The 27,416-nt window shown below is 40.2% G+C and overlaps 1 protein-coding gene and 1 pseudogene across 2 annotated transcripts; both read left to right on the top strand.

The window, feature by feature from the left end:
* The first annotated feature begins 1,026 nt into the window (after window positions 1-1,026).
* Window positions 1,027-19,793, top strand: LOC124865033 (transportin-2-like). 2 transcript variants are annotated; one of them, XM_047360025.1, is made up of 25 exons: window positions 1,027-1,142; window positions 2,128-2,227; window positions 4,541-4,616; window positions 5,249-5,398; window positions 5,642-5,748; window positions 6,383-6,516; window positions 6,758-6,839; window positions 6,934-7,056; window positions 7,149-7,267; window positions 8,602-8,662; window positions 8,733-8,910; window positions 9,152-9,304; window positions 10,611-10,836; window positions 11,018-11,189; window positions 12,010-12,096; window positions 12,194-12,301; window positions 12,384-12,542; window positions 12,659-12,746; window positions 12,896-12,994; window positions 14,077-14,172; window positions 14,264-14,339; window positions 14,432-14,531; window positions 14,624-14,698; window positions 15,773-15,908; window positions 16,111-19,793. In XM_047360025.1, exons 2-24 carry the CDS (start codon window positions 2,129-2,131, stop codon window positions 15,878-15,880), a joined length of 2,676 nt encoding a protein of 891 aa, XP_047215981.1. In that variant the 5' UTR covers window positions 1,027-1,142; window position 2,128; the 3' UTR covers window positions 15,881-15,908; window positions 16,111-19,793. The 2 variants fall into 2 exon arrangements, with proteins under 2 accessions (XP_047215981.1, XP_047215982.1); XM_047360026.1 differs by lacking the exons at window positions 1,027-1,142; window positions 2,128-2,227; window positions 4,541-4,616; window positions 5,249-5,398 and having other exon boundaries at window positions 5,644-5,748; window positions 6,357-6,516.
* Window positions 19,794-23,047: 3,254 nt separating this feature from the next.
* LOC124864655 lies at window positions 23,048-27,410 on the top strand (annotated as a pseudogene).
* The last annotated feature ends 6 nt before the right edge of the window (window positions 27,411-27,416 follow it).

Raw genomic sequence — 27,416 nt, 5'->3', positions numbered from 1 at the left:
TAGCAACTTCCCCTAGGCTTTACCTTGTTCCCTGTGCAAATATCACACATTACATACACATCTATTAATTTTATTTGGTTCTCTTAAGTGTTTACAGAATGTACAGTACAAGCCTGTGACCAACAACAAACAATGCCCAGATATCATACAACAGGAGGCTATCACTTCATGATCTAAGGTGAGCTGCACTTCGCAAGACCGTAAACAGTTGAAACCAACCAGTAAAATCTTTAGGATTCTACTGATAGTAAGGGTACTTAAGCAGTACTTTTCAAAATTTTTAAAACCTGTTACACCTCAGAAAATACTGAACTGTAAGGAACTCTTATGATGGACAGAGTTGTGCAGCTTAGGTATCAGCTTAAGTTAAGATCATATTGTAAGCAACATTTTATCTTTCTTCGTTTAATTAGTTTGGTGTCTAATGAACACTTCAGTTGATATACAACTTTGTTTTTGAGTACCACTACAGGTAGCCTGGGTACCAGGTTTTGAGAATCATGACACTAGAGCAGTGATTGTATTTATTACTGGTGCTTTTGTTGGGTCTTGATACAAATTATGGTTCCTCCTTCTGAACTGAAGTGAATACAGCAGTTTTCAAATATTTTATTAGGACAAAAAAGCTATTAAAATCAACTGACACTGTGTTTAAAAGTATTTCCTCCCTTTGTTAAATAATGAATTAACTGTGATTAACCATATTTTTTGTTTAATTTCACTATCCACCCCCAAGGCTGATTATTGTTAGATCTGTGGAAGTCTCTGACCTCATGAAATATGACAAAAGGTCTAAAAAAAAAAGTAACACACACAAGGGTACTTTTATTATTTCATTACAAAAATCTGAAAATTCCACTATCAACTAAGATACTTTGACTAAGTGAATAATCAACACTTTACATAAAAAGGCACGTTTTAGCTTTCATTTTGTGAGAAAAAGGAGACAAAAACTAGATTTTTTTTGGCTCTTAACAGAATCTTTAAACATAATCTCGCGTGGCTTTAGTTACCTAAAATCCTGTGCTTAACGGAAGCTTTCGCAGGTCAATTTAAGTCGGCGTGCTCATTTGAACCAGTAAAACAAACGAAGCAGAAGACGGGCGGCCCAGCACTGATTATACAACTTTCCAATCAATATTGTAGGTACAGTTTCAGGGGGTCTTGTTTTCAACCACGTATGCAATTACGTCGTTCGTACGGTATTTCTGATAAAACGTTGATAAAGCAACGATCAAAATTATTTCGATGTTAGCACGGCTAGTAGGTTTAGCATTAGTAGCTTAGCGGCCAACGGTAGCCCGGGAAAACGTGTTCAGCGAGTTTTAAATTACTGATAAATTCGCTTCAGTTGTCCGTGGTGTTAACCTGTGTCAAAATGTATTCGTTCTCAGATTATTTACAGATTGGGTCTGTTACTGTGACGTCGGATGAGTTATTAGTTTCAAGCCGGGGCACATTGTTAACACACAGCTCCCTCACCAAGTAGGCCTGAGGAAGAAGGGCAACTTTTGCAGCATCAGGTCTGCTGCATTAGGGGGGTGAATTAAAAAAATACCACACGTTAAACTAACTGCAATATTCTGTCAGGATAACGCATGATTTTTGGGTCTTGTCGGAGCAGCCCCTGGTCGTAGCTCATTCATTTCCTCATAACGTTTCTTCGCACGCGAGTCTTCCGATGACCCGCGTGTCTTTGGCCCACCCGCTGACAACCACGGCGTTGAAATTTGCGAAAATATTGAGACGAGCTGCGTGGACTGGCGGACCGGGAGACGTGGGGGCGGGGGTAGGATTAACATGAGGTGGTTAAGCCGGGTCACTGAGATTTTATCTGGTCGTGTGGTCTAATGGCTTTGTTTTAGTGCCGTAAACCCGTTACACGTAATACCCATTTGGTAGCAGACTGGATTTCTGCTTGTACGTCTTAGCTTGTTGCTAATCTAACTCAACATGTGGACTGGAGATGATGCATTAAAACCAACCTGACCTTCACTGATGGTGTTCGAATTCATACTGTCTGATCCGGAGACCACATGTTTTCACTTTTGAGTGTTGTTGTTTTTTTTACATGTATATCAGCACACTAACGACCATGTTAAAGTGTAGATTTTTGTGTGTCCACAGAATGGAGTGGCAGCCAGATGAGCAGGGGCTCCAGCAGGTCCTCCAGCTGCTTAAAGACTCCCAGTCGCCCAACACTGTCACACAAAGAGCTGTCCAACAAGTATCCTGCTGCGGTGTAATTTAAGGGGAGACGTGCGCTGGTCGGAAAGTGTGGGCATTTTCCGATGGAGATTTTAGCAAATTCTTATCTTTTAGCGCCATGAAAAGCATTTCTGCCATGAGGTCGTTAACTGATCCTTTATTATAAGGACATAGTCGACCCCGTGAAACAGTTTTACTAAAACAAAATTACCTTTGACCTTACGATTTTAACAGTTTTATGTTACCTATCAACACTGATAGCAATACTAAAACCACAGTTTGCAAATTGATTCCTTTTTAAATAATGTAGATTCTTTCCTTAACTCTGAGATTATCAAAAAGCTGTGATATGGAGACATGAAAAAACACATTTAAAAAGTCATTCTCGTCCCTTTTTGGCAACAGATTGTTGGGCTCTAACTGTACAGGTCCTTCTCAAAAAATTAGCATATTGTGATAAAGTTCATTATTTTCTATAATGTAATGATGAAAATTTAACATTCATGTATTTTAGATTCATTGCACACTAACTGAAATATTTCAGGTCTTTTATTGTCTTAATACGGATGATTTTGGCATACAGCTCATGAAAACCCAAAATTCCTATCTCACAAAATTAGCATATTTCATCCGACCAATAAAAGAAAAGTGTTTTTAATACAAAAAACGTCAACCTTCAAATAATCATGTACAGTTATGCACTCAATACTTGGTCGGGAATCCTTTTGCAGAAATGACTGCTTCAATGCGGCGTGGCATGGAGGCAATCAGCCTGTGGCACTGCTGAGGTCTTATGGAGGCCCAGGATGCTTCGATAGTGGCCTTTAGCTCATCCAGAGTGTTGGGTCTTGAGTCTCTCAGCGTTCTCTTCACAATATCCCACAGATTCTCTATGGGGTTCAGGTCAGGAGAGTTGGCAGGCCAATTGAGCACAGTGATACCATGGTCAGTAAACCATTTACCAGTGGTTTTGGCACTGTGAGCAGGTGCCAGGTCGTGCTGAAAAATGAAATCCTAATCTCCATAAAGCTTTTCAGCAGATGGAAGCATGAAGTGCTCCAAAATCTCCTGATAGCTAGCTGCATTGACCCTGCCCTTGATAAAACACAGTGGACCAACACCAGCAGCTGACACGGCACCCCAGACCATCACTGACTGTGGGTACTTGACACTGGACTTCTGGCATTTTGGCATTTCCTTCTCCCCAGTCTTCCTCCAGACTGTGGGACCTTGATTTCCGAATGACATGCAGAATTTGCTTTCATCCGAAAAAAGTACTTTGGACCACTGAGCAACAGTCCAGTGCTGCTTCTCTGTAGCCCAGGACTGGGGAATGCGGCACCTGTAGCCCATTTCCTGCACACGCCTGTGCACGGTGGCTCTGGATGTTTCTACTCTAGACTCAGTCCACTGCTTCCGCAGGTCCCCCAAGGTCTGGAATCGGCCCTTCTCCACAATCTTCCTCAGGGTCCGGTCACCTCTTCTCGTTGTGCAGCGTTTTCTGTCACACTTTTTCCTTCCCACAGACTTCCCACTGAGGTGCCTTGATACAGCACTCTGGGAACAGCCTATTCGTTCAGAAATGTCTTTCCGTGTCTTACCTTCTTGCTTGAGGGTGTCAATAGTGGCCTTCTGGACAGCAGTCAGGTCGGCAGTCTTACCCATGATTGGGGTTTTGAGTGATGAACCAGGCTGGGAGTTTTAAAGGCCTCAGGAATCTTTTGCAGGTGTTTAGAGTTAACTCGTTGATTCAGATGATTAGGTTCATAGCTCGTTTAGAGACCCTTTTAATGATATGCTAATTTTGTGAGATAGGAATTTTGGGTTTTCATGAGCTGTATGCCAAAATCATCCGTATTAAGACAATAAAAGACCTGAAATATTTCAGTTAGTGTGCAAGGAATCTAAAATATATGAATGTTAAATTTTCATCATGACATTATGGAAAATAATTAACTTTATCACAATATGCTAATATTTTGAGAAGGACCTGTATGTCTCCTTTTAGAAATGAAACAAATTCCCTGGTCAAAAGGGCTACTTTATTTGAGTATTTACCATGTTTGTGGTTAGAGCTGCATATGAATCAGTCAAGGTCACCATCAGACTTTTTTTTTTTTTTTTTGGTACATCTCTATATGATGGTGTCCTTTTGTAAAGTTGGTGCTGAGATTGTTTTAACCTAGTGCTGAGGATGGACTGTGGTTGTTGAAATTGATATTAAACCAATATGGCATTTAAAACAAACGTAAGCGATCTTAACCTTCCAAACTCTTGACAGTTCCTCTAGATTAAGATTTTTGTCTGGCTTGGTCCTTAACTGCTTTACTAGAAACTTGAACAACTCAATCAGTTCCCTGATTTCAACAACTATCTCATCTTTGTCCTCACAAGACTTAAAACTGAAGGTAAGCTTCTGTTGTTGAAGTTCAAATGCTTCTGTCATAGTTCATAGATGCATGCCACCCTGGAATGCAAGTACCACTCACTCTGTTATTAGTTCATGCATGATCTCTATAAGCTGTCAGCATCACTTTCTTGCTTCACTTAACCATGTTTGGTCACATTCTTCTTCAAGTGGGAATGTAAACGAGTCTGAAGTACTCTGACGCAGGGCTTATTCAAATTGTGCTCCTACACTTCAGCTGCAGGCTTGTAGCTTAGATTTTCTGCTTGTCATTAGGATGTGGAAAAACGACAGAGAAACTAACTTAATTTGCCGTATCTGTTACTAAATGGGAGAAAAGGACAAGACAAGTCGATGCAAAGTGTTGTCTGTCTTTTATGTCTTAACAATTATGTGTAAGTTGGTATGCAGCTAAAGCGGCCCTTCAGAATTTACTTCTATATTATATTAGTCCTATGCTATTTCTGTAAAATACTTCAGTGATTTCTGAAATTACAGGGTTGAAATACACATAAATATATATATATTTTAGTAAGTTTCTGTGTTTGCAGTCCTGTCTTGTATCACTGTCCCCCACTTTGCACACCAAAGTTTTTTTGTTGTTGTTTTTTTTTTTTTTATGTCTCTGCTCAGATGAGCCGACTCGCTCTTTGAGTGGTTTGATATTGAAGAACAATGTTAAGGCCCACTACCAGAACTTCCCCTCTGGAGTTTCCGATTTCATCAAGCGGGAATGCCTTAACAGCATTGGCGATCCCTCGCCGCTTATCCGGGCCACCATCGGTGAGCTTTCATGTTCTGCTGGCGCTGAATGGCGTTTTCTATTGTTTTCAAGCAAACAGGCCTGTTCCACCCATTAGTTGTGTTACTGTCTGGAGATGATGCATTTAAAAAAAATCTGGGTACCCATGAAGGTTTTTGTATTCATACTGTCTGATCCAGAGTTTCCTCGGAGACTGTGAATGTTTAATGATTTAAAATATGACTGGATCCGTTTTTTAACCCCCGCCTCCTTTTCTCCCCCAGGCATCCTTATCACTACGATTGCCTCCAAAGGGGAACTACAATCATGGCCGGAGCTGCTGCCACAGCTCTGCAGCTTGCTTGACTCTGAGGACTACAACACCTGTGAGGTCAGCATCTACCAAGCTGTGACTTTGTTAATGTTGCTTTAGTGAAACGCTACACTGTGATGGGTTTCTGTACCTCTTTTGACCAAATACATAGTTCCTCAAGCTGAAATTGGCTATATCATTTTAAAGTTTTAAATATGTATTTAAGCTTTTACATTAAAACTTGAAGGAGGGACTAAACGCTGCACCTTTACTGGGAATTATGTACTTTCTTTTTTGTCTTTGGTAAATATTTTTTCTTAACATGTGAAGGGTGGGAAATTATAATTTCTATCCATTTTAAAAGTAAGCATTGGTTCTTTTGACTTAAATTACATTACAATGTTTGACTTGGCAAAGATGCAAGTCAGGTGTGGCTAAAATCCCCGATTACAGCTCGGGCCCCAGTTTTATTCCCTCATTAGTTACCTTGTCACATAGATGAACTCAAAGTGGAACAACACATACTCCATTTGAGCTTGTGCATATATGAACAATTTGTTGTCAAACATCAGTTTAAAAGCTGAAATGTGTGCGATGCATTGATGCGTTTTGCTCTACGTGAATCTTCTGATGCCGTCTCATTCTCTCCTCTGTGTCTCCGTCCATGTTTGCGTTTGATTTGACAGCCTTTCTGTGTATGTCCGTGTCTCAGGGCTCGTTCGGTGCATTGCAGAAGATCTGCGAGGACTCGTCGGAGCTGCTGGACAGCGACGCTCTGAACAGGCCCCTCAACGTTATGATACCTAAATTTCTTCAGTTCTTCAAGCATTGCAGTCCAAAGATTAGGTACAGGAGAGAACAGGAAATGCTAATTATGTATGAGTATTAGTGATAGATTGGTTTTGGTAATAAATATGTGCATCTGTTAGCAGCTTTATTGCTTTTACGGCAGCTTCTTTTTATTCTTTGAAAATAAGCTGTTTGAAATATGGCTCTTTTTTTTTAAGTTTAAACCTTTGAGAAAAATCTATTTTCTGTGCTGATGGTTTAACCTTAAGACATGTATGTTGGACTAATTTTCTTGCAGGTCCCATGCTATAGCCTGTGTGAACCAGTTCATCATCGGAAGAGCCCAGGCCCTCATGGAAAACGTTGATACCTTTATAGAGGTTAGCTATTTGATCACTAAAAAGTTAATGAATGTATTAAATAAAAAACACTTGGCTCTTTTTGACCATACATCGTTTGCCCTATTATTTTTAGAGTCTGTTTGTGCTGGCAGTAGATGAAGACTCCGAGGTCCGTAAGAACGTGTGCAGAGCCCTGGTCATGTTGCTAGAGGTCCGCATCGACCGTCTGATCCCCCACATGCACAGCATCATTCAGGTAAGTTCAGGCCAACGGTAGGCCGGACAGCAAAGGTTTTAGCCATGTGGTTCACCCCATCAACCCTTTGTGTTCTCTCTGGTCTCCCACAGTACATGCTGCAGCGGACTCAGGATCCTGATGAGAATGTGGCTCTGGAAGCCTGCGAATTCTGGTTGACCTTAGCAGAGCAACCTATTTGTAAGGAGGCGCTGTCTGGACACCTGATGCAGTGAGTAATCTACGTGCTTTTAATGTGGTTGGTGTTCACGTGAATAGTAAAAGCGAAGCTTGGGTTCCCTTTTATTGTTGAAATTCAAATACAGCATCACCTCTTCAACTTTTTTTTTCCATTTTATGTTGGTGTATTTTATTTTATTAGAACATTTTGTGATTGTAAATATTTGGTGCATAACTTTGAAACGGCTGCAAAACAATGTTGGAAGCTGGAAGTCTTTTGTTGTGTACTCCACTGTTCTATCCTGCTTAGGAGATGTATGAAGAAAGCCATGGTTGGCAGAAACTGTTCAGAACAAACCAAAGTCCTTTATAGATCATCCTTTCATCCATTGATACTTGCAATCAAATTGCGGCCGGCCTTTTTTTTTTTTTTCTTGCCCTGAAGCCACCTTGGGAGATGGTAATAAATCCATAACTACTATGAAGGGTAAAAAAAGATTGGGGGGAATGGATATAAGGAAACATAGACACCAGTACCTGTTTACTCTGTGGGTGCGTACCAGGTGGAGACATCATATTAACCTTCAGTGTCTTTCAGATCTAAGAAAAGTTTCTTAGCAGAACCTGATGCTTAGTATGGCACACAACAGCATTGCTTGCAATTAAAACACTGAATGCATAAGGTTCACAACACAGAGCTCAGTCCTGGGGAGATCCTCTGCAGACGAAGGCTGCGAGTTGTTAGTTGTTCACAGCAATGAGCTGAAAACCCAAGGGGCCCTTGATCTCTGGATCGCTTTGTATGATATGAAAGGACAAAGTTATCTGTGAAGGGTGGTGTGTGGTTGTGTTTATTGCAGAGCTGCTATGTGAAAGGGGCCTGCATGCAAAACCCCTTCAATCACATGGTGGCAGCAGCAACATTATGCTGTGAGGTGGCTGAGCTTCATCGTGTAATTAGAAGCTGGTCAGAATTGATGGATGGAGCTGAATACAGGGCACCAGGTTGAAGACTCGAGACTAGGGCAGAGGTTCAGCTTCCTGCAGGACAACGGTCCTCGACGTGTATCCAGAGCTACAATGAAATGGTTTAGATCAAACCATGTTCATGTGTTAGGATGGCCCAGTCAAATCCAGACCTAAATCCAGTTGAGAATCTGTGGCAAAGCTGGTAGAGCAGCTGTAATTTAATCTATTCACTACTTTATGTTGGTCTACTGCATAAAATCACAATAAAATGCATTGAGGTTTAAGGTTGTAAAGTGACAAAACATGAACAAGTTTAAGGGGTGTGAACACTTTGACAAGACATTGTACTTTTATTTTATTTTTTTTTTAAGCTGCTTTTCTGTTCACTGCTGCTTATTTCTCCACCCGTTGCTACAGACTGATCCCCGTTTTAGTGAATGGGATGAAGTATTCAGAGATCGACATCATTCTGTTGAAGGTAAGAACAGTATTTATTTTAAAGTGGATCAACCAGCTTGGTGCTGAAGAACTACTACCTCGTGTTTCAGGGTGACGTGGAAGAGGATGAGGCGGTGCCAGACAGCGAGCAGGACATCAAGCCCCGTTTCCACAAGTCGCGCACCGTAACCTTGCAACATGAAGGAGGGGAGGGAGAGGAGGATGAGGACATCGAAGATGACGATGACGATGACGACGACAATGACGTGCTAACAGACTGGAACCTGCGTAAGTGATGAGAAAAGAGACTACTTTAAGAAGAAGATGCATGTGGTTTTCAGCCTTTGAGATTGGTTTATTTTTATTGCTTACCTGAATTTTTAATGAGTTTAATAAAGTGAGCAGATTTATTTATAAAACAAAGTATAGAAATTGAAACCCACCTCATTAATTAATATCCACATCTAATTTTTTTTTTTTTTTTTATCCCACACACACACACACCCCCTTTTTTTTTTGTTATGTACAGGAAAGTGTTCGGCTGCAGCACTCGATGTTTTGGCCAACGTTTTCCGCGACGACCTACTGCCCCACCTTCTACCGCTTCTAAAAGGGTTACTCTTCCATCCAGACTGGGTGGTCAAGGAGTCTGGCATCCTGGTACTCGGAGCCATAGCTGAAGGTGAAAATTGCAGAATGTCTTTGCGCAAAGTACGCCTTCTGCTGCAGCATTCAATCAGTGTTGTAAATGGCTGACATTTATATTCACATGCCGTCCAGATTGTATCATTGTATCATCTTCAAAGGGAAATCAAATGCACTAGAACAGAGACATGGTGGAATTTACTCCTGACTGATCTATTTAAACTTGGATGTTTCAGTTTATAAAAGCAGAAGTGGATAAATCTTAAGTGCACAAGAATATGAAAGCTTCAAACTAACACTCTACAAACACTAAAAATGAATTTATTGAAAGCAAACAGATTTTAGAGTCACAGCTTGACAATGCACACAGTAGGGAATGATCAACCGGATTCATTTGCTGCACTTTGAGCGAATGTTGTTTGCCCACTTTTTATATTTCAGTGGCAGCATCAACCTGATAAAGTTGTATTTACATTTTAATATACTAGACATGCACCACTCAGAATTTTGACCTGGTTTTTAAGGTCTGACTTGCTGATTTTTATTTATTTATTTACATTTTTCTTCAAAAGTTGAAACAGCTTTCTATCGTATGAAGGACAGTGAATGTGTTAAGCTGTGCGTTTAAGAGAAACGGCTATAAAAGTTTTACTAATATTTTTTAAATGAAGACTAATAGTTGGAGACCCTTAAAGACATATTTAAAACCCAGCAAACCTAGCATTACTAAAACGACTGTAACTGTGTGTATTTCTTTGGGAATGTAAAAATTCCCCTTAAAGCACGTTCCATGAAAGACGGAGGGCAGAAACTTCCTGTTGTCAGTTGGAAATGTCGCTCTCTTGTAGAGTAAACTGTAGCCATGTCTCAATATGTCACAGAAAAAGGTTTCCTCTTTAAATGGCTGCTTACATCTCTGTCTTATCTGACTTGTTGATACTGAAAATGACTAACGTTGAATCTTTATTCAGTAACAACTTCTATGCAGAAGAGAGGTGTTTTTGTTGTTACAGTGACCTGGTAGCTCTTGGGTATGGTGTGTTCAGCAATCAGAAAAAGATTGGATTTTTGAGTTTCCGACTAGTTAGAGTTGATCAAGCAGAAAATCAGTAGTTTCACCAGCCGATTTTTCTCTGCTTTTCTAAAATGTTTGTATAACTGACTTTGGATCAGAGAAAGATGTACCATCTCTTTAAAGCCAGTGACAACTTTTTTTTTTTTTTTAATGGACATCTAAGTTTAGGAACATCTCGGGAATAGTATTTGATTTGTTGTATTATCAAATAAATGGTTAAAGTAAACTTTCTTCTGACGCCTGTTCTTGTGCCTTTCTTCACACCTAGGTTGCATGCAGGGCATGGTGCCCTACCTACCTGAGCTCATCCCCCACCTCATCCAGAGTCTGAGTGACAAGAAGGCCTTGGTGCGCTCCATCGCCTGCTGGACTCTGAGTCGCTATGCGCATTGGGTGGTCTCCCAGCCCCCCGACTCCTACCTCAAACCCCTTATGACGGAGCTTCTCAAGCGTATCTTAGACAGCAACAAGAGGGTGCAGGAGGCCGCCTGCAGGTGAGCAGCTTTCCCCTCCTCTGCTTCTCGTTATGTGGACATGATGAAAAACCCAGCTCATTGATTAAAAATGATACACTTTGTTCCCATATTGTTTCTGATCCTCATACTGCATGTGTTATAAACTTTATAAATTACTCCTAGATTAAGAATATTAAGCATTTCCATGTTGGGTTTTCAGCTCCTTTGCCACCCTGGAGGAGGAAGCGTGCACAGAACTGGTTCCCTACCTGAGCTTCATCCTGGACACACTGGTTTTTGCCTTTGGGAAGTACCAGCACAAGAATCTTCTTATTCTGTATGATGCCATTGGGACTTTAGCAGATTCAGTGGGTCACCATCTTAATCAGCCTGTAAGTGTCTTTTTAAAATGACAGCGATGGGGCTTTACTCCTTTTCTTTATTACCTTAAAGTTTTGGCTTTTGTAGGTATGTTTAACATAAACGCAAACTTATATATATATATTTTTTTACTATTCATTCCTACAAATGACTGATTTATTGAAAGTGATCAGTATGACGTTGGTGATCAAGTAACACAAAATGATAAATGAAACACTTTTTGACCCAGCTATAATAAACGTATGGCTCTAGTTGCCAGGGAGGGTTCCGACACCCTCTTGAAAACCCTGAAATTTGCTAATTAAAATTGTACCAATCAGGCTTTTTTTTTTTTTTTTTTTTTTTGGGTAAAAACTGATTTCCAGTCCGTCTCACATGTCTGACTTGCCAATTCACATTGTTTCTTTTCCTATAGTCTATAACACATAGAGGGATGAATGGGCAGCAGATTCTTCGATAGACGAAGTAGTTCCTAAACCAACTGGAAATCAAGGAATTACAAGATTATCCTTACTTATGCACCAAAACATATGTCCCTAATCTTTATCTAATATAAAAAAAACACAAATGGCCTCACAGTACATGCTGTTGGTTGTTTATAGACCATTTAATGGTGGGAGCATGTAGTTTTGATACATATAATGGATTGGGAGGGAATAAAGTTCAGATTTTTCATTGTTTGAGCTGCTTATCACTAATTGGAGCCAGATGAGGGAAAATTGGCTGATTTCAATTGATTGATGCATCTCTAGAACTAATACATTATTAGGTTTTTCAAACATTTACATATGAAATAAAACCTTTGAGCTTACAGTTAGTTCTGTTTTCTAGGAGTACATCCAGAAGCTGATGCCCCCTTTAATAGCAAAGTGGAATCAGCTAAAAGATGAAGACAAGGATCTTTTCCCTCTATTAGAGGTGAGTAAAAATCTTATTTTTATAAAGGGATCAAAACTAGAATAAAACCTTGGTTTTAGCTGGCATTGTGTTTAAATGGTTATGTTTTTTCTTTCAGTGTCTGTCGTCCGTAGCTACCGCCCTGCAGAGCGGCTTCCTGCCGTACTGCGAGCCTGTTTATCAGCGCTGCGTCACATTAGTTCAGAAGACGCTTGCTCAGGCCATGGTGGGAGCACAAATGCATTCACCAAACTTTTTTTTTATTTCTAAAAGTTTTCATAACCATGAAGTCTCTGCCATCTGTCCAGATGTACAACCAGCAACCTGACCAGTATGAGGCTCCAGACAAGGATTTTATGATCGTGGCCCTGGATCTGCTCAGTGGGCTTGCAGAGGGTCTCAGTGGCCACGTGGAGCAACTTGTAGCCCGATCGAACATAATGACCCTGCTTTTTCAGTGCATGCAGGTGAGACTTAATACTTTTGCCCCTTTGCTTATTTGCTTTAAATATAGGATATAGTATTTTTGTTGCTAAAGTTTGTTTTAAATTTTGTAACGGTCATTTGTCTGGTTCTGTCCCAGGACACCATGCCCGAAGTGAGGCAAAGCTCCTTTGCACTGCTGGGGGATCTAACCAAGGCATGCTTCCTTCATGTGAAGCCCTGCATTTGTGAGTCACTTTCGTCTTGTTTCTACAAGAGTCCTCCTCATCTGTAGTCCCACATGGCTTGTTTTTAATTAGAAGTTGCTACAGATAGGAAGCTGGGAAGGAAGAGTTTTATTTTTCTGAAACCTTTGTGTGAACTTGCCTCCTTCCAGCTGAGTTTATGCCCATCCTCGGGCTCAACTTGAACCCAGAGTTTATCTCTGTGTGTAACAATGCCACCTGGGCCATCGGAGAGATCTCTATGCAAATGGGTAAGAGTTCCTGGTGTAAATAACTTATTATTCCTACATGTTGCTTTTTTGTTTAAAAAGTGATCAGTATCTGGACATGATGAAACACCCAGCTCATTGACACAAAATGATACATTTTGTTCCCAAAACATTTTCTGATCCAAATACTGAATACTTGATAACTCTAGTTGGTGCAGTGGAGCATTTCCTCTAGATTTCTACATTTTCATAAATTTGCTTTGAACTTTTTTTTTTTAAGCTCAGGTGTTTTTAAAAACTTTTATTTTCTGACTTTTTTTCTCAGTTCCTAAAACGTAAAAATGGAAAATTCCCAAAAAATAAATAGTTTCTTATTACCATTATGAGTACTGGTGCCCATCCCTAATTAGTATAACGTATCAGGTATTTGCTCTCCTAATCGATAGGTGTGGTCAGTTGGATGAACTCTTAACTGCCCGTGAGAGGAGAAAAGGGGTTAGTTGTAATAAGGCCATGGCCTTGTTTTGCTTTGTAAAAGATCGTTTTTAGAAATCTAGTAATTGGTGATTTATAAATGGGGAAAACCTGTAGCTGCAACTTGTTCTATTTTAATGAGAACAGATTTTGTATAAAATAGAATAACTTCCACTTTCTATCCTTTTTAAGTTGATAAAATATATACATTTTTTTCCACCTGAAACTGTATTGGTGGGATGTACAAAAAATCTGCTTTGGAAAATATTTGTTAATGTGGACAAGGTTTAAATCTCATCTTGAACTTATGCGAGTACGTATAGAAGTACTGTTGACAGTAAGTGATATTCTCTGTAAGTCTTATTAAATGTTTTCACTTGGAAATGAAATCCAAATATACTGGGCAATTTGAATTTGTAAATTTCTCTTAAAAGTGCTGACCTGATATGGCGCGGCAGCTAATCTAACCTGGGCATGTTATCGCTTTTTTTTTTTTTTGGGGTGGCCATGCTTGTGTTTCAGGCATTGTGTGGATTTTATGTTTGAAATACTTTCCTGGGTAGTTTTATTATTTACTTTTTTTTTTTTAAAGATGCTTTCCCTCTGATATCCAGTTGCCTTGTCTTAAATGATCATCCTCTTCTGTGTAGGTGCAGAGATGCAGCCTTATGTTGGTATGGTGCTGCCCAACCTGGTGGAGATCATCAACAGACCCAACACCCCCAAGACTCTGCTGGAAAACACAGGTACACTGAGATGATCACACAAGTTGTGTTCATGACAGACCCACAAGGGAGTTGAGTTCACCTGAACCGTTTTTTGTTTCCTGGTGTGCAGCCATTACGATTGGCAGACTCGGGTTCGTCTGTCCTCAGGAAGTGGCTCCACAGCTGCAGCATTTCATCAGACCATGGTGCGTCTCCTGTGAAAGTTTCCAGTTCTGATAACTATTTTAAAGCAGCAGTATTTATTAATGCTATGTTTTGGGGTTTTTTTAAATCACAGGTGCACGTCATTGAGGAATATTAGAGATAATGAGGAAAAGGATTCTGCTTTTCGAGGAATCTGCGTTATGATTGGTGTCAATCCTGCAGGTGTGGTGCAGGTGAGGTGAATCTTCAGCTAGACATGCTTCAGATTATAGAAATACGGTGGTTCTACGTTCATGTGCTGAGAGAACAAATATTATCTCTGCAGGACTTTATTTTCTTCTGCGATGCTGTGGCTTCATGGGTCAGCCCAAAGGAGGATTTACGAGATATGTTTTGTAAGGTAAGTGCCAGATCATGAAAGAACAGGGTTGGTAATCACAACCTTTCCTAATTCCTGTTCAGTCTTAGCTCAACACACTCTGTGATAATCATTCATCAGACATTCGAAATCTGATTACGAGGTGTGGATGATTATGATTCTGAGAAGTGTGGTAAGATTTCCGAGTTAGGAAGACATTGCTTACAAACTTCTTGTCCAAAACTCATTCAAGCTGACCTGCCAGCACCCTAGTGTTGTTAGTTTTTCAGATGCTTTTGACCTTGTACAGCAATACATACGTTAACATCCAAAGATCATGAAGATCTTTAGGCTGAACATCACCAGGCTGTTCTTTCACTGCAGTTTCTAAGAGTGCTGCTTGCATTATAAGGTATAGCTACTAGTTCTGAGGATATTTCCTGGTCAGAATTTACAATATCCACTATTTACAAAGCTCTCACTTGTCAGTACTTGAGTTGCAAAATATATTGAATTGTGACCTTCATCACAAAATGTGTTTGCTAGATTGCATGTGCAAAGGACAGCTTGGGTGCAATATCTGGTAGGATATTTAAGTGTTAAGGTTTCAGCATATTCCTCGGGAGGTGTTCCAGGCACGTCCCACCGGGAGGAGGCCCAGGGGATTGCCCAGGACATGCTGGAGGGACAATGATTCTCTGCTGTCCTGGGAACGCCTTGGGCTCCCCCCAGAGGAGCTGGTGGAGGTGTCTGGGGAGAGGGGCATGTGCTGAGTCTGCTGCCCCCGCGCATCGGTCCCGTATAAAACTGAAGACGGCGAGTACATATTAGCTCAATTGTGTGACATGACGATCACAAATGGATCTGTTAGGCCAGCTGGCCCGAGATTTATGGAGAAAACGCACATAGATTTGTCTTCACTCATTTACAACTTTCACACAGAGGAGTGTGGCTGTTACTGTGACCTGTTAACCCTTAAGTATGGTGCGTTGGAATGAAATCTAATTCATGGAGTTTCCAAACAGCTCAATAAGCTGAAATTTGTCTGGTCGAATGTACACCCTTCAGACTTCAGCCTGTTGGAAGAGCTTATATTGTTTTATTTTCTCTCCCAAGATCCTGCATAGTTTCAAGGACCAGGTGGGAGAAGAGAACTGGCAGCAGTTCTCTGAGCAGTTCCCCCCTCTGTTGAAAGAGCGACTATCAGCCTGCTATGGTGTCTAATCCAACCCTTGTTCCAATGACCTGTCAAGTAAGTCGTCATCAAAAGATGATTTAGTCCCAATACGAAGGTCTCTGGATATGATGAAACAACCAGCTCATTGAGAACTAATGATACATTTTGTTCCCAATCCAGAATCCCACTTTTCACCAACAGCAGATGTATTCTCTGACCACAAAAGATCTTTCATGAAAATTGACTTTTTTTCTTTTCTTTTTTCTCTTCCTTCTAGGTTCTGAAGGGGAGGGTAACAGGGAAACTCATTGCACTGCCCAAATCTTGGGGAGAAACTTGAGCTGGAGGGATGTGACTGGCCCCAATCCTCCAGTCTACGGATGGCCTCTGTTTCCCCTGCGCCCTGTTTGTCTCCAAGGGAGGGTGGGATGGGGGCGGTAGTTGAGGGAGGGTAAAACAGGGATATTTGTATACCTCTCGTAATAAATGCCTCACTGCTAGAAACTCAAAAGTGACTTTCGCCAACCGCAATCCAGGGGTCTTGGGTAGGCGAGGGCAGAGTTCAGACCTCCGTCTTCACGTTTGGATTGCTCATACAAGTTGGTGATGTCTGGATGGAGAGGGGGTGGGCAGATGGGTACAAAAAGTAATTATCTGAACCAGCAAATACTACAAAGCATGTAGAATGCTCACATGTAGCTGTTTAAACAGGAAACGGATGTTTTTACTTCGTAATGATGTGCACAGAACCTTTGCACCTTTTCCAGCAGAATGGCATACACCTTTCTATGTGTACACGCACGCATCTTTGTTCATATGTAAATTAAGTCGGATTTGTAGATTTCCTTTCTAACTGTAGGACTCTCATTTCTTTCCCCACAACAGAAGCAGTAAAGGTTTATGCCTTCCCGGTTCCAACATACTATAATACACATATTCTAGGCTTAAGTTGCATGTCCACGTGAATGTCTTCTTTATTTGTAAGCATTAATTGTCAGTTTTCAAGCCGTCTACTGTTTGGTCCATGTGTCCCCTCAATCTAATCATCGCCCCCCCACCTATAGTTTTAACAGAGGTTGTTTGTGTCAAGACGAACTATAGATAAATTCAGGAATAAACGTGTTTGATGGTTGTTAATGCAACAACATTGCTAATACTGTAAGCAGATAAAGAACCGTGTTCGCTGCTGTGGCTTCGTTCTTAATATTTAAGGAATGGACTCGCTGAGATCCATCTGTCATCACCAAGAATGGATTCTTACTGGTATAAATGCACTTTTTCTGTTCTGAGAAAATTTATTTTCTTATGCAAGACAGTAATAATATACTGAAGTTGTTAGCTTTTTCCGGATAAGTGATTTTAGGACTGCTGTAAGCAAAATCATAATAAAGCGGAGTTAAGAGTAAGACTTAAGCGAGCCCATAGATTTATAATGTAACTCCTAAAATGGGATAAATAGGATTATAGGAATGACGCACTGCACCCTCATATGTATCAGAAATCATCTCTTTCTCTCTTGTCACGTGTTAAGGGTCAGAAAAGCGCTTATCAGGTTTTTGTGGTCAGTATCAGATCTCGGGTTTTTGTAAAGCTTTAAGCAGCCAGTAGCGATTTTAGTCAATTCTGATTTCGGTTTAAGAACTATTGATAGAAACTCGAACAATAAACATCTGTCTTATTTCTTTTCTCCCCCTGGTCTTGCTGTCAGCTGTTATTAATTATAACACAAAGATCATATGTCGGCAATCAGCATTAGTAAAACAAGTCTCGTGTATTTCCCTAAAGAATGTTGATCCTTAAGGCCTTGGCAGACCTTGCTGTGCTTTTAAACGTTAGCTGCTGTGATCTGGCAGACGAGCGCGCTCTTCTATTTGTATGTTTTCACTGCAACCTCTTACGAGGTGATCATGAGCTGGTTTATACACCATGTTAAATAAAAAATTATTCTTTCTCTTCAGAATATAAATCCTGTTTTTCCTTGTGGTTCTTAAAAGTTGAATTATCCACACTGGAAAAGCAGCAGATCTCTGCTCGCTATATTTGTTTAAAAACTATCATCGTCATCTTTCTTCTGCTCATGGATCCGATATCCATTAGCTGACACAAAGACTTTCTAGTAGAGCACACTAGGAAGTATGAATTAGACAATGTTAAAAGGCTGACAACATGTGCAGATCTGCCAGGTTCTGTAAAAGGTTTAAGTCTCTGAAGGATGAAATGCTCCGACTGTTTAGCCTTCCTGTTATCTACCGGGAAGTCTTGCTGTTTTGTTTTGCAGCCAGAAGAAAAGGCAAAAGCATGTCTCTAAGTCGCAGAGCTTCCTCTGACTTAATTTTAAACATCTTTTTCAATAATAATGATGAAAATTCCCAGCTTTGAGTAATCTTCACTGAGTAACAGCATCCAACTAGAAAAGTATTGCATATGGTGCATTCACTGAGCGGGAAAAGATTAGATAATAAAAATTCAACCTGTTTCTCAGGTATTCTGTTATTGGTTATTAATGGCTGTTTATTGATCCCTGAATTAAAAGATTTGAGTTTTAGCAGTTTTTGTAGCCTTGCTGCTGGACTTATATGGTACTTCTCCAGCTTCTTATACTAGTGATTACTGTTGCCACACATTCTCCTGCTGATACTGTGTAGGTTATGTCTGGGAATACTGGGATGTTTTTTGTTTTTTTTAAGTTCTTGGGTTACACAGGTTACCTTATTAGTGGGAGTGTTGGTCTTTCTTCTGGTTTATTTTTTTAAATTCTTGTCCATAGTTCATGGTTACATTGAAACTGTGTGGATCTCTGCCTGTCGGTGTTTACCAGAAGTACTTAGACATAATTGTGCACCAGCCCTACTTAAAAATGATTCTAGGAAGTACAGTCTAACTCATGCCTGTTTTCATGTAGCTCTCAGATGTATTTGTTTGCCAGCCAATAAGTAATTCTTATTGTCAGGTTGCTTAAAGAAACTCCAAAGATGAAGGTGCTTTTTAAAAAAAAAGAAATCTATTCCTGCCTGATTGAATAAACAAATGTCAGCTTCTGTTGATGGATTATGCATTTTGTAAGTTTAATTTGATTTGCATTTCTCCTTCCACAAATGTGATGTATTATTATTATTTTTTGTTACTGATGTTTTAAGATCTTAAACCACATTCAGAAGCACCACATGGAGACCATGGCTTGTTTTTTGGATGTAAAAGGAAGCATTGGCCTGTGTTCAGAAGTTGAATTGTGCTGAATTCAGCAGAATGTTAAATTTGGATTAATAAAAGTATAATGTAACTAGACCTTTGCCATGGTAATATGCACAAAATTACACTTCAATGCAAGCTTTTTTTTTTTTTACTTTAATTTATTGTTTTTTTAATTTTTTTGTTTAAGGCTCATGGCAATTTTTATTTATTTTACTTTTTGTTTATTATATTCTATTGTGCTGCCATGCAAAATTTTTGTTTTGGACTTTAAAGGTTTTTTTCTTTCTATTCTTTTTATTTAAAGAGCAGTTTTGTTTTATAGCTTGTCATCTGATTATGTTACATTTGATGTGGGCTGAATGCAAGTCAATGCTGGGAGATAATTTTAGGGGAAAATGGAAAACTAGCTTCTTTTTTATATATAGCTGGTAAATTTCATAATTCCTTCTTGCTGAACTGTGGTGTGAGTGGGATCTAATAGGATGTATCCCTTATGTAATATTTAAAGGGGAAATATTCCTATAGATCTTTGAGTTTGCTGAAAGTTTTGTACGATAAATGACGCATGAATAGAACAATCATTGTTTTGAGAGTAACGGCTCGTTAGCCTCCTAGCAGAACTGCTGAGGTCCTATCTTCGGCGGTTCTGCTTGGAGGTTAATGGCACCTGAACAATATGGAATAAATGCCACTGTCAGAGGATACTTTAAAGGCATTTTGGGGGTTTTTTTGCTTTTAAATTTTTACAAAATAAAATATGAATTATCATCCTTGAGTTTTAATTTATTTTTGCCTGGTATTTTAAACTACTTGCATAGTAGATTAGAATTGACCTGTTAATTTCAGTATTTGAAAAAGTTTTTGTCACGATGTAATATTTCAGATAATCCAAAACATGTTCATATCTGATAAAGATAACCAAAAGTAGTTTTCAAATAATATAATTTTAAAAGCTATCGAAACCAACCTGGTCCTGTGTGGAAAAAGTAATTGCCCCCAGTGATTAACAGTGATCAAACACATTTTTGTTGGGGGGGGGGCCTGAAACTACCAATACCTGTCTTAATGATCATGTTATTACTGTGGCCAGAAAACTCCTGATCTACCGCTTATATACAGGTCCTTCTCAAAATATTAGCATATTGTGATAAAGTTCATTATTTTCCATAATGTAATGATGAAAATTTAACATTCATATATTTTAGATTCATTGCACACTAACTGAAATATTTCAGGTCTTTTATTGTCTTAATACGGATGATTTTGGCATACAGCTCATGAAAACCCAAAATTCCTATCTCACAACATTAGCATATTTCATCCGACCAATAAAAGAAAAGTGTTTTTAATACAAAAAACGTCAACCTTCAAATAATCATGTACAGTTATGCACTCAATACTTGGTCGGGAATCCTTTTTCAGAAATGACTGCTTCAATGCGGCGTGGCATGGAGGCAGTCAGCATGTGGCACTGCTGAGGTCTTATGGAGGCCCAGGATGCTTCGATAGCGGCCTTTAGCTCATCCAGAGTGTTGGGTCTTGAGTCTCTCAACGTTCTCTTCACAATATCCCACAGATTCTCTATGGGGTTCAGGTCAGGAGAGTTGGCAGGCCAATTGAGCACAGTGATACCATGGTCAGTAAACCATTTACCAGTGGTTTTGGCACTGTGAGCAGGTGCCAGGTCGGGCTGAAAAATGAAATCTTCATCTCCATAAAGCTTTTCAGCAGATGGAAGCATGAAGTGCTCCAAAATCTCCTGATAGCTAGCTGCATTGACCCTGCCCTTGATAAAACACAGTGGACCAACACCAGCAGCTGACACGGCACCCCAGACCATCACTGACTGTGGGTACTTGACACTGGACTTCTAGCATTCTGGCATTTCCTTCTCCCCAGTCTTCCTCCAGACTCCTTGTCATTTCCGAATGACATGCAGAATTTGCTTTCATCCGAAAAAAGTACTTTGGACCACTGAGCAACAGTCCAGTGCTGCTTCTCTGTAGCCCAGGTCAGGCGCTTCTGCCGCTGTTTCTGGTTCAAAAGTGGCTTGACCTGGGGAATGCGGCACCTGTAGCCCATTTCCTGCACACGCCTGTGCACGGTGGCTCTGGATGTTTCTACTCCAGACTCAGTCCACTGCTTCCGCAGGTCCCCCAAGGTCTGGAATCGGCCCTTCTCCACAATCTTCCTCAGGGTTCGGTCACCTCTTCTCGTTGTGCAGCGTTTTCTGCCACACTTTTTCCTTCCCACAGACTTCCCACTGAGGTGCCTTGATACAGCACTCTGGGAACAGCCTATTCGTTCAGAAATTTCTTTCTGTGTCTTACCCTCTTGCTTGAGGGTGTCAATAGTGGCCTTCTGGACAGCAGTCAGGTCGGCAGTCTTACCCATGATTGGGGTTTTGAGTGATGAACCAGGCTGGGAGTTTTAAAGGCCTCAGGAATCTTTTGCAGGTGTTTAGAGTTAACTCGTTGATTCAGATGATTAGGTTCATAGCTCGTTTAGAGACCCTTTTAATAATATGCTAATTTTGTGAGATAGGAATTTTGGGTTTTCATGAGCTGTATGCCAAAATCATCCGTATTAAGACAATAAAAGACCTGAAATATTTCAGTTAGTGTGCAATGAATCTAAAATATATGAATGTTAAATTTTTATCATGACATTATGGAAAATAATGAACTTTATCACAATATGCTAATATTTTGAGAAGGACCTGTATAACTTGGGGTATTGTCAGGAGATGAATAAGACAAGACCCAACAATGCAATGAACTAAAGTACTATTAAATGGTAAATTATTAAAGCCATACAGACCATGCAAAACACTTTTACCAGTCACATATTCACCTACCTGCACTCAAACATACAGTACACCATTTGGTAGGGAGGCTGAGTGCATTGCCACAAGGGTGCCTCACAGTGTGGCTGGGAAGCTGAAATTAAACCCACAAAGTTCTGATTGCAAGATGTTGATGTCTCCTATTGAGCCACAGTTGCCTTAAAGCTTGTCATGCCACGGTCTGCCACATTGATGCTGGAATTCAAGCAAAAGGAGCCCTGACCAAGCACATCAAATGTCTAAAGTAAATTAACTTTTTAATGATGTCCTAATTTGAGAAGCACTAAATAATTTTTTCCAAAGTCTATGTTAAACTGGCAAACAAAGTATGCTAATATGGGCATTTTTTTAAAATAACTGCATTTGTCTTGTTAGACCTCGGGAGACAACTGGCCATGAAAATGACTGTGCTACATATAGATGAGATCAGTAAAATTTAAATTCATTTTTGAATTAAACTGTTAAAAATTAGTAATGTTTGATTTTTGTATTAAAAATAATATTTGTAGAATAGTGTGTTGCTCAATATTAGATGTGAAGAATATCAATAACTGGAAATTACAACATTGGGTAATAGATGGGGTTAATACAGGGAAATCACTGTTAATTGTAATAAATATGTGCCTTATCATAAAATAGGAAGATGTTCTAAGCACAGCTAAATCTTCAAGTAAAAAGGATTAATGCTTAAATATACTAAAATCCCTTTTACATGTGTTATGGCATTTTCATTTTATCCGGCACATTCATGCAAGCCTATGCTCGCTGAGGCAACAAAAGATGATCCGAAAAAAAGATGGCTGCAGACTTATGAGCAGCTTTGATTTACAGAAAACTCAACATGTAAATAGATGCCTTTTGTTTTTAAGGAACTGCTAAAAGCAAGAGGAAAGGTAGCACAGAAATAAGGATAGAAGCTGACATACATTTTTTTGCCACCATGAGGGGTGTTTCCGACTGGTAACGTCGCACTGTGACGTAGGATTGACCCAAAAACAAACTCTGGGGAACCGATCATACATGTAGTCTATTAGAAAAAAAAACAAACAAAAAAACACCCGAAGCCAAACATCACAAATATAAAATAATTGAGAACTGAAAAGCATCTGACAACTCCAACTTGAACATCGGCTCTATTGATGACATCATCTTTCTGCGTCGGAAGTTATGTTTTGAACTTTGAATTTTTTTTGCAAACAGCAGTGAGGTTGACAGGTCTTGTTTTGGATTGTGCTTTGGTCGTTTTCATCGTCATACAGACTCGCAACCGGAAACACCAACACTTCACCCTGAAGCCAGTAAAGTGTTCGCAAAGCTGTAGTAACAATGTTGTAAGCTAGATATGTTCTGTTTAAGCTAAAAATCAAATGTAAATGTCACGTTTGGCTAATTCAGGACGAACGTTGTAAGGTCAGTAGCTCAGTGTTAGTTTAGAGTAATGCTAGCATATAGTTGTTGAGTGAGGGGTCGTTTGAGGAAAAAAAAAAAAAAAATGTCTGAGGTCAGAGTTAATCTACATGAAGCAAAATCAGGAAAACAAGTTCCGGATGCACCGTGTCCTGGCCAGGTGAAACCTCCACGTACTGAAAGTCCCAGCATGGACCTCCTGGGGTAGAGCTTTCTTTTTCAATCGATCTGAATTCATGTTTATTGTGATGATGACTTAAGTCATGACTCAGTTTGTTCTCCATATTCCTTTCAGTCTGCTGCCTGCTCTTAGCTCACCATCAGCAGGGGTTAGCCCCTCACCATCTGCTGAATCAAGTGACTTGTTGTCATTACCATGGGAGATCTTAATCCACATTGCCTCACACCTTCCGGCACATTGTGTGGTCAATGTGCTGCCAAAGGTCAGATTGAAAAATTTCAAGCTCCCTGAATCACAGCATCATGAAGATTTGCTTGAAAACGTGTCATTTTATGACCTACACGTTTCATCAACAACCTACGCTGAAGGTTGTTGATGAAACGTTTATTGGAATTTATGAGAAACCAACACAAAGTAGTGCATAACTGAAAAGTGGAGGTGAATATTTTTTTTTACAAATAAAAAACAGAAAATGATATTGATATTAAGAATATGTGTAGTGGAATGCTAACACTGCACATCGCCCTGAGCGAATGGGCTATTATGGAGGAAAACCTGTTGGATGCTGCACAAGATGTGAGGGGCAGAGGTTCCCCTTCCAGTCAGAAGATGACCCTGAACATACAGCCAGAGCTACAATAGAAAGATCAAGGCATATTTATGTGTTAGAATGGCCCAGTCAAAGTCCAGAAGTAAATCCAACTTGAGCCAATTAGCAAGAAGGTTTTATTTCATTTTCCTGCAACTTCGTAGTTATTCTCTGCTTTGTTTTGGTGCATCATCTGAAATCCCAATAAAATAACCAAGAATTTGAAGATGTAATGTACGTCAAAAGTTAATGCAAGGCACTTTTACTTGTTCCTTTTTAACAGTCCAGGTTTTGTTTCAGGTATGTCACACATTGAGTAGTGTTGGTGAAGACGCCACAGCTTGGCAGCTATGGGCACAGAGACTAATTGGATCAAAAGCGCGATTTCCAGTTGGGCCGAGGGAGGACTTCAACTGGCCCACTGCTTGCCTGGAGATGGAGCAGCTCATTACCTGCTGGGTAGGTGAAGTGCAATATGTGGCCAAACAGTCAGAGGAGAATGAGAAAGAAGGTGATCAAGTGAGGCTGCAGGAGAGAGGACAGGTTCCTGGGGGTCATGAAAATGTAGGAGGAAGTGAAGTAGATAGGGTGGGGGTGGCAGCACAAGAGGTTGCTTATGGTGCTGATGAAGGCATAGAGGTAGTAATGGAAGCTGATGACGGTGAAATGCAGCCAGACTTAGATGGGGACCAGATGGCAAGGTTGAGAGAGGAACTGGAAGGTAGTCTGGAGGTTGGGCAGCTGCACTAATTGAAGATGGAAGGATGTGGCTCAATGCAGATGTTGGGCCAGGTGGGGCTCATCATGACCAAAATGACCTTGGCTACCCTAGACATGTGAATAACAGAGGACAAGCAGAAATGATCCAACATAAATCCTCCAGAAGTCCTAGCCCACCCCCAGCACTGGAGTGCATTACCTTACACTCAAGTCACATTGCCTCGGTCAACTCTGTGCTCTTCCTTGGAGGAAAAGTAGCTGTCTGTGCCACAGCGTCCAGAGACTATAATGTGAAACTTTGGGACCTGGAGGCAAGCCCTGACGGTATGCTGCTCCACACGTTGGGAAGGAAGAGGGACTTCACCTCCCATCAGGGCTGGGTCTGGTGCCTGGCATCTGAGGGTTCTTTTCTGGCCTCAGGGGGCTTTGATAGCACCGTGAGGCTGTGGGACTTATAGGCAGGCGGCACAGATAGGGGCCTGATCAGGGCCGGGGCCTCTGTCCTCTGCTTGTCCTGTCAGACGGATGTCTTACTGGCTGGGACTTTTGACAAGAGGATCAATATGTATGACACCAGAGGTAAGGACAGTTAACACATACAGTGCCTTGCGAAAGTATTTGTTCTAAATTTCCGCTTGTTTTCCCTTTGCTTCCTTGTTAGCAAAATCATTTATTTAGTGTTTCACATAAAATGCCGATAAAAGACATTGGGTTTGAAAAAGTTACATTTCTTAAAGCAATGCCAATTACTGCTGCTTTTAAACAGACTCTGGAAGTGTGTGCTCTGCCAAGCTCATATGTTATGGTTTTCTCCAGCTGCTGAACCACTGATTAAAAGTGTTCGCCTCCATGGTAATGCTGTAATGTGCATGGCTGCTGATGACACATACATCATATCTGGGAGCGCAGACTGCACTGTTGCAATCTATGATCGCAGGGCACTTAAAGCATTAAAGAAAATTAAGGTAAACCACGTCTATAACACTTGTTTTTTTTGTTGTGCTCTCAGATCTAAGACTGACAGTGTCAATGTTTCTGTCTGCAGCTGAGCTCCTTTTTATCCTCCATGAGCTACAGTGGCCACGAGGTTTGGGCTGGAGACAACAAAGGTATGCTGCACTCCTTTTCCATGCAGACCGGTACCTTAAAGCCCCTCTCCCAGTTTGATGTGGGACACACAGCTCTGGTCAATGGTATCCACCGGTCTCAAGGAAGCCTCTACTCCTGCTCCACTGATAAAACTGTCAAGGTGGGTTTGAGTGAGGAGTTTTTTTATTAGATTACTAATACAGTACTGATTTTAAGCAGCCCTACTTTGTAACTGCCGTGTTTTGCAGATTCATATCCCAAGTGGACCACCAAGGACTTTGTGCACACTGCGTCATCCAGCATGGATGGGGTCAGTTCTATGATTCTTATACAAAAATATCAAAGATTAAATATGAAAACCCAACTTACTTTCTGGCATTAAATGAGACTAAAGTGTCCTTCTGTCAGCTATGATTGCATGCAAAAATTATTTGTATTATCTAAATTTCAGATTAACAGAAGGATCTATTTCAAAGCACCTTAACGCCTAAAAACACACTGCTTCCTTGTTTCACATCATGGGAAAATCACAAGAAATCAGCCAAGATATCAGGAAGAGAACTGTGGACCTTCACAAGTCTGGTTAATCTTTGGGTACAATTTCCAGATGCCAGAAAGTGCCACTTTCATGAGTTCAAACAATTATATGCAAGAATAAACAGCATAGGGATGTCCAGCCATCATACTGTTCAGGAAGGAGACGGGTTCTGTGGCCCAGAGATGAGCATATTTTGATGCAAAATGTGGGCATCAACTCCAGGAAATGAGGCAGTTAATCTTGTAGAGATGCAGGCCTAATCATTATCCACAGTAAAATGATCCTATACTAACATGGGCTCAAAGATAATTTAGAGAAGAAGAAGCTGATACTTTAAAGCTACATAAAAAGTCAGACTGCAGTTTGCAAATGCCCTCAGGGGTAAAGATAGTCATGTTTGAAGATATTTCCTGTCTCGTGAAACAAAAATTGAAGTTTGGTGACCTTCGTTACATTGGGAAGAAAATGTGGAAACCTTAAAGCCTGAGAACTGTGTCCCAACTTTGAAGTACGGGAGTGGCTGCATCATGTTGTGGGGGTGTTTGCTCCAGGAGGAAATGGAGCACTTTAAAAAACAGATGGCATTAAAAGGAATGATCATTATGTGGAAATATGTCAAGACATCAAACAGGAAGGTAAATCTTGGACACCATTGGTGTAGATAATTCTGTTTTTATTCTGGCATACAGCAAATAGAAATAGTTTTAGTAATTCTAAGTGACCTAAAATAGGAAAGGTTTGGTATAGTTTATGTCAGGCAGTGAGGGGAAAAAATGTTATATAATTGTATATAATGTATGTAAATATCTGGCTTTATATTTAGCTATTCATTTTATTAAAGTCTTTATTACTGTTTAAAAAAATAAATAAATACTGATCTCAACTCTTGTTTAATTATTCAATCCCCTTCTGTCCCTCCTGCTGTTTCCTTCTGCTGTCAACTGAGTGTGGAGGCTGGAATCTTTGCTGTGGCCGCTGGTGATGTTACCGTGAATATCTGGAGACCCAGAAAATGAAATCCC

Source organism: Girardinichthys multiradiatus, chromosome Y (assembly GCF_021462225.1).
Source record: "Girardinichthys multiradiatus isolate DD_20200921_A chromosome Y, DD_fGirMul_XY1, whole genome shotgun sequence".
In the NCBI taxonomy this organism is placed as follows: Eukaryota; Metazoa; Chordata; class Actinopteri; order Cyprinodontiformes; family Goodeidae; genus Girardinichthys; species Girardinichthys multiradiatus.
The sequence above is the reverse complement of the archived record's forward strand: the minus strand, read 5'-3'. Positions and strand labels throughout refer to the sequence as shown.